Consider the following 7,492-nt stretch of genomic DNA (forward strand, 5'->3'; position numbering starts at 1 on the left):
TATAACGAGCTATAAAAACATTTATATATATATACATATATATATACATACATATATATAAGAAAAAAGTAAAAAGTCCAGTGTCCCAGACTGTACTCTATTTTCGTTCGCAATACGACATATATATATTCTTCTACCCTGGTTGTCGAGCGTCTTTGATATATCTATTGGGCCGATCGAACGTGACCGGTCTTATTACTTCCCTCCCAACCCCCCTAACCCTTCCAACCCCAAAACACATAGACTCACCTCTCTCCAACACCCTACATATCCAACCAGATCACCTCTTAGCTACTCTTCGTATCTTTTTATACCCCCACTTGACATTTCAAAATTATCGACACATACATCTATTTATATATATACATATATGTATGTATGTATGTATGTATTTATGTATGTATAGATAGACACACTAAAAGAGCTTTTGACCTTGTCGTTCGATCAAAATGTATACGTGTCTCTCTCTCTCTCTTTCTTTCTCTTTCTCTTTCTCTTTCTCTTTCTCTTTTCTTTTTTTTCTCTCTCTCTCTCTATTTTTCTCTTTTTTTTCTTCGTCTTTTTCTTTCATAAACCTCTTGGTTTAACAGAAAGAATGACGAGTCATTGACGAAGGTCATCAAAAACGAGCGTAACCGTACGACCTTCGAAAAAGGCATCGTCCGAGGGTTTAATCGATTTTCTATAGCTCGATCCACCCTCTCGCTTCTCTCTCCCTTCTCCGTGAATACCGTCGATCTAATTTTTTTCTTTTTTTTTTCTCTTTATTTATTTTCTTCTTCCTATCATCTTTTATTTTTTATTTTTTTTTTAATTCCCCTCCTTTTTTCCCTAATTTATAATTATACTCGGCGCGTAAGGCAAGTTCCTTTTTTTTTTGTATTCCTCTCTTTTTCTTTTTTATCTCTCTCTCTCTCTCTTTCTCTCTTTTGCTTCTCTTTGTACGAGCTTCGTCCTTTACCCATCTATAAAACCATTCGATCTTCTTTCTCCGTGATATCTTCTTTCTTTTTTTCTTCTTCTTTTTTCTAATAATAATAATAATAATAATAATAATAATAATAATAATAATAATAATAGAGTTACGAACGATCTCAACAATTTTTCGAATAAACCTATATCCGATCATCTTTTCGTCGACTTAAATTTACTGACAACCGTAATAATTTGTCCGATAATAATATTGTAACTGTGAATTATCGTTATACGATATATATATATATATACACATACACACACATACATATATATCATCGATCAATAATATGTAAACGAAATTTCTTAACTTTTTCTTTCTTCGTAAACATACACACAAACATACACACAAACATACATACATACATACATAAGTAACGTATCTACGTAAATCGTATATATACTTTCACAGGATTCCATAAAAAGCATCATCGACCGAATCGAACGGAGATTATTATTTATGCAAACGGGAATGAAAGAGTCAGCGGCATGTACATATCGACGTTTCTATCATTCTGTCGTCGAATGAACAAATGTACTACTCGGTGTGATCGTACAACGATCTAATTTACTCCCTCTCTCTCTCTCTCTCTTTCTCTCTTTCTCTCTCGTTCATTCGTTCTCTCTTTTTCTCTTACACTTCTCCTTCTCCACCTTCACCACCACCATGTCCTCCCTCAAGCGTGTGACGAGTCGTGACGACGCGTCCATCGTGTGTTACTTCATTGACGTCCAAGCAGAGAGACCGGAACGCGTTAATAAAGCATGCTTTTTCGCCATTTCTGTTACAGATAAACGTGCCGTTAGGAGGATACATTTATGACAGAACGAAGAGCCGTCGTCGCGTCGGCGGAAGTCGAGAAGAAACCTTGACTCTGACTATCATCAACGATCTTTTCCATCGACGAGAGGGATAGAACGACATCCGTAAGGAGAATTACCCGTTCTTTCTTTCTTTCTTTCTTGTATTTTATTTTCTTCTAAATACTTTACACGTATTCTTGATAAGATATTGAAATTACGAAATTATATAAAAGTAGGAATAATAAGTCTAAGATGCGATTGAAACGTGTTGATAATAGGTACTCATCGATGCATCTGAGAAATATTAATTTCATTATTATTCTATATTTAATTTTAATGAAACGTAGAACGAGAGATACGATTAGGCGAAGGGCGAGAGGAAGAATGAGACACGAAGAGAACGTTAGATAGATTTGTATTGTGTATTCGTAGAAGAACGTGTATACGATGATAAACGTTATAGGTGTATTGATAAACATTGACGACTTTGCTCTCAATGTGTCTTTATAGTTTGTCATTGTAAATAAGGTGTTAGGAGAGGTTACGTACGGAATAAAAACAAAATGATTGGAAGTAATATTATATCTCGTTCTCGTATAGATATAAATAGACGCAGATAGAAATATGTATGTATATTTGTGTGTGTGTGTGTGCGTGTGTTAAAGTAGATGATACAGATGCATTGATGTGGTCTCAGATTTAAAATGAGTATTTTTCGAATAAAAAGAAATATACGTACATACGGTATCGGACAAATGTATTCGGACAAATAAATCTTCTAAATTTTTATGAATTAATTCGACACGTATTAACAGAACTCGTATTAATAGAATTGATGAATTTTAACGTAATACATATATTTTTCACAGGCAAATAAAAATGTAATCGACAAGAAACGTTATCCGCAGAGAAAATTTTAACATTAAAGAAATTATTAACAATTTTTCACGTACGTTGATATATAATTTCTCTATCGGGAAAACAATAAAATATCTTAAATGTTTCGTTTGAAAATCATTGGGAATCTATAATTGCTGCCTATCATTTTTTTTTCTTTTTTTTTTTTTTGTAATCACAAATTTCAAAACGTTTTGTATTATGACAAACGAAATACACGTTCTGCTTGCTTTGCCCGATCGTTACAATAATAATTCTGCAATACCTCGAAATGTTTTCTCGCGAATAATCGATTTCAAATATTACCAAAGATGCTTCTTATTCGATCGAATTAAAATCCAGATTTTGCAAGATCCTTCACGGTGTTTCGATTAAAACAATTTTGCACGCCACGAGACGAGTGATACGGATCGTTATCGCGTCGAAATATCGAGTTACTATTTATAACTCGCTTTGCATATGGTATCATGTCTGTTTCTAATATTTCAATATAGTTACCATTCTTTCTTTGATTCGTCGCAAAGATTTCAACACCTTGATCAAAGAAATCGAACGATATTCCCACCTACACAATTTGATCGATAACGAACATAATATCTCATTCACCTTCGCCATAATCACTAAATTCCAATTCGAAACAACATTTTCATCATCGAAAAACATACTATATCGATCTTTCATCGACCTCTCATCGATTGTGATAAAGATGATCACAAGCAAATGAAATAAGATTCTTGATTTATCCGAATTCATTCGTCCGATAATACATACATCCATGCATTCATTCATACATACATTCATACATACGTAAATAAAAAGAAACGTAAAAAAGTATATAATGAAAATGTATCGGTACGAATTTGGTGGGTCCTGTTGACACGAGACTGATGTTCCAGACGACGAAGACGGGGTGGTGGCGGCGGAGGAAGGCGGAGGAGGGTGTACGGTGAAACTCAGCAACGGAGACGAGCGTAACGGCAGCGGGAGTAGCTCAAGAAGAAGAAGAAGAAGAAGAAGAAGAAGAAGAAACAGAAGAAGAAGAAGAAGAAGAAAAAAAAGAAAAAGAAAAAGAAAAAGAAGAAGAAAAAGAAGAAGAAGAAAGAAGAAAAGAAGAAAAAGAAGAAAGAAGAAAAGAAGAAAAAGAAAAAGAAGAAAAAGAAAAAGAAGAAGAAAGAGAAGAAGGAAGTGGAGGAAGAGAAGGTGGTGGTGGTGGTGGTGGTGGTGGAGGTGGTGGTGGTGGTGGTGGTGGAGGAGGAGGAGGAGGAGGAGGAGGAGGTGGAGGAGGAGGTGGTGGAGGAGGGGTGGTGGTGGTGGAGGAGAAGAAGAAGGAGACGAGCAGGAGCAGCAGCTCGTGGTGGCGACGCCGCCAACGGCTGCGTTGATTCTGCCAGGGCCGCGCATGCTTCACCAACGTACCGCTACAACAACGATAACACCGCCTGCGACGTCATCCTCCAACATGTTCCCCCAACAATACTGCCTGAGATGGAAGTACCATCACAGCAACCTGCAGACCATGTTCTCACAGCTGCTCGAGCGGCAGGCCTATTGCGACGTCACGCTCGCATGCGAGGGCAAGACACTGAGAGCGCACAAGGTAAAAATCAACGTCATCTTCTTTCTCATCTTCTTCGTCGTCTTCTTCGTCGTTGTCGTTGTCGTTATTGTTATTGTTATTGTCGTCGTCGTCGTCGTTGTTGTTGTTGTTGTTGTTGACGTTTTTATTGTTGGCGTTGTTATCATCGTCGTTATCATCGTCGTCGTCGGCCTCGTCGTTGGAATTATGCTCGTTGTCGTTCTTGAATTTCTTTTCTTTTCTTTCTTTCTTTCTTTCTTTTTTTTTTTTCGTTATTTACGTTGTTATTTATGTCGTTCTATGATCGGTTTCTTTAGGTGGTATATTATGTATACGTAGATAGGTGGATACGATGTACACGTATTACGTGTACATCGGTTTTTCTTTAGTTCTTTCGAGTTTTCTACTTTGAACGATGTCGATCTTTCTATCGAAAGGGTTAATCTTTCTAATTGGTATTGGAATTGTATTTATTCGATCGTTGGAATTCGTTCGAGGTACGATTAAGCGGGGTATTATTTGGATTGTTTAGATTTGGGAATGAAACTTTTGGAAAGTTTTGTTTGGATACTTTTCTTTCTCTCTTTCTTTCTTTCTTTCTTTCTTTCTTTCTTTCCTTATCTGTTGAACGGATATAATCATTAAGGATATATATGTATATGTTCTTTTTTTTTTTTTTTTACAATGCGACATTATGAACCGAATAATATTATTCGTAATTTCTTGTTTCGAAGAACGATTTCCTCATCGAGAGGAAGCAAGATCTCTCCCCCATTTTATGGTGGTCATCCTACGAAATATTAATTTAGCACATTATACTTCTCCTGATAAATATCCAATTATCGAGAAACAATTAAGAAACCCCCTATATAATAAAATTTATAATTAAATATACATTTATTTACAACGAAATATCTATACACATACATATTAATTAATAAGAAAGTATTAAAAAAACGCGACCAAAGAAATACGATAAAAAATAGAACAAAAAAAAAAAAAAAAGAAGAAGAAGAAAAAAGGTAGTGAAAAAAAAAATGCAGCCTTTCGATTCTCACGTGGTAGCGCACACAACAGGGGGTGGTGCAAGGGTCCGCGATATTAAGTAGAAGGTTTCGCAGTAGAGAAGCTGAAAATTCTCAGACGAGAAAAAATGAAAAGGTACAAAAACAAAATCAAATAAAAAAATATTCGATCCATCCAACCATCTAATTCTGATCAAGGAAGCATCGATCGAACCGACCGAACGAATCAACCCTTTGGCCAAATTCGATTTTTTTTTTTTTCCTTCGAGAAACGGACAGAAAATAGAGGAAGAGAATAAGAAGGGAGGGTGAGGAGGGTTAACCGTGATACGTACGTACGTACGTCTGGCTAGTCGAAACGATCGCGAGCAAGAGTAGAAAAGTCTGGGCGATAATTGAACGGCCTTCCCACAGCGAAAACGCGCTTCGATCGGCTGTGTCGAGTTGGTAGAAAGAAGTGGGAGGCGGAAGAAGAAAAAGAGGAAGAAGAGGAAGAAGATGATGAGAAGAAGGGTAGAGGAGGAGGAGGAGGAGGAGGAGGAGGTGGAGGTAGAGGAGGAGGAGGAAGAAGAGAGGGAGGAAGGGTGCACGTGGGTGTCGTGAGTGGGAAGGAAGAGGAGAAAGAACGAAGAGGGTGGTAGGATATAAGGTGGGGTTGAGAGGGGTGGTTAGGTGGAGGTTACGCGAGGGTGGGAGACAATCTCGCGCAGAGTTTTCATCGACTGACGCGGTGCGCCGCGACTCTTGCTCCTTTTTTCTTTCTTCTTTTTTTTTTTATTATTGTTGTTCTTTTTGTTGTTCTATATATATATATATATGTATATATATATGTATGTATGTATAAATGTGTGTATGTGTGTAGGGATGATGGAAGGAAGAGAGGGTAGTAGGTGGGTGTGGATGTCGTCTTTTTTTTTTTTAGGTGCACGTGTCTATCTTTCATTTTTCCAGTCGAACCTATCCTATCCCCACCTCGCAACCGTTTCTTTCTCTTTCTTTTTTCTTTCTATCTTTCTCTTTCTCGTTCTCGTTCTCGTTCTTTCGTATTCGGTTTTCTTTTTCTCGTGTTCCAATACTACCAGCTAGCTGCAGAATGTTCCTTGATTCGTCTTATTGCGTACGTCGTAGAGAAAGAAAGATGGAAGAATAAAATAGAAAGAGAGATATATATATAAGTGTATATATATATGTGTGTGTGTATAAAGAGATAGAAAAAGAGAGAGAGAGAAAGAGAAAAAGAGAGAGAAAGAAGGAGATGAGATGTTGGACTGAGAAGGGTGAAAAAAGGCTCGCTTCTTCGAGAGAGAAAGAGAGAGAGAGAGAGAGACAGAAAGAAAGAAAGAAAGAAAGAAAAAGAGAGAGAGACCACCCTTACCACTGGCCTCGAGGAACATAAAACTTGACAAACGATCAATTTTCTGTTCTTTGTTTCTTACCAGGGGGTGGAACTACGTTCTCTTCTACCTCTCTCTCTCTCTCTCTCTCTCTGTTTCTCTCCGTTCACCTCTTCTCACCCCTTTTTCTCTTCACCTCTTCGAAGCCAGCGACCAACGCGCAATACACCCTCTACCTACCTCTCTTCAACCCCTCTCGCCTTCTTTCATCGCGCGTCTTTCTTCTCTTTTCTTCTTCTTGCTTCCTCTCTCTCTCTCTCTCTCTCTCTCTCTCTCTCTCTCTCTCTCTCTCTCTTTTCTTTCTGTCTCCGTCTCTGTCTCGCTCTCTTTTTCTTTCATCCATCCATCCATCCATCCATCCATCCATCCATCCTTTTCTTTTCTTTTCTTTTCTTCATTTCTCCTTCTTTTTTATTCTTTATTTTTTTCTTTTCTTTCTTTTTTTTTTTTTTACTTTTCCCCTGGCCTATGCGTCGAAACGAGCCGCGCAGAGGAGAGGCACTCTATCAAAGTAGAAAGAAAAAGAGCGAGAGAGAGAGAGAGAGAGAGAGAGAAAAGGAGAGAGGAAGAAAGAGAGAGACAGAGAAAGAAAGAGAGAAAGAGAAAGAGAGAGTACGTTTGGCTTGGTTTATTTTTTACTTTGGGAGGGGTCCAAATTGTAAAATCAATACTTCCTCCTAAATTTAGAATGCCGCCGACGCCGACGCCGACGCCGAAGCCGAGGGAAACACGCGCGCGCCCGGCCTTTTTTCATTTCTTATTTTTCTTTTTTGTTTCTTTCTTTCTTTCCTTCCTTTCTTTTTTTTTTTTTTTTTTTTTTT

The 7,492-nt window shown here is 37.6% G+C and overlaps 1 protein-coding gene and 1 long non-coding RNA gene across 44 annotated transcripts in view; both read left to right on the forward strand.

Annotated features, from left to right (window-relative positions):
• LOC122637175 overlaps nt 1–3,698 on the forward strand; it is an 82,751-nt gene extending 79,053 nt beyond the window's left edge. For 41 of the 42 annotated variants that reach the window (XR_006329139.1, XR_006329164.1, XR_006329159.1 and 38 more), the window contains 2 exons: nt 1,767–1,902; nt 3,573–3,698. This is a non-coding gene — a long non-coding RNA (uncharacterized LOC122637175). Of the gene's footprint in view, nt 1–1,246; nt 1,268–1,766; nt 1,903–3,572 lie in introns of those variants that run through there. The other variant, XR_006329176.1, reaches the window with a different exon arrangement.
• Nucleotides 3,699–3,936: 238 nt separating this feature from the next.
• Nucleotides 3,937–7,492, forward strand: part of LOC122637157 — a 35,759-nt gene continuing 32,203 nt past the window's right edge. For both annotated transcript variants that reach the window (XM_043829117.1, XM_043829118.1), the window contains exon 1: nt 3,937–4,273. In XM_043829117.1, coding sequence (XP_043685052.1) covers nt 4,076–4,273 — 198 coding nt within the window. In that variant the 5' untranslated portion in view covers nt 3,937–4,075. The remainder of the gene's footprint in view (nt 4,274–7,492) is intronic.

This window comes from Vespula pensylvanica, chromosome 24 (genome assembly GCF_014466175.1).
Source record: "Vespula pensylvanica isolate Volc-1 chromosome 24, ASM1446617v1, whole genome shotgun sequence".
Classification (NCBI taxonomy): Eukaryota; Metazoa; Arthropoda; class Insecta; order Hymenoptera; family Vespidae; genus Vespula; species Vespula pensylvanica.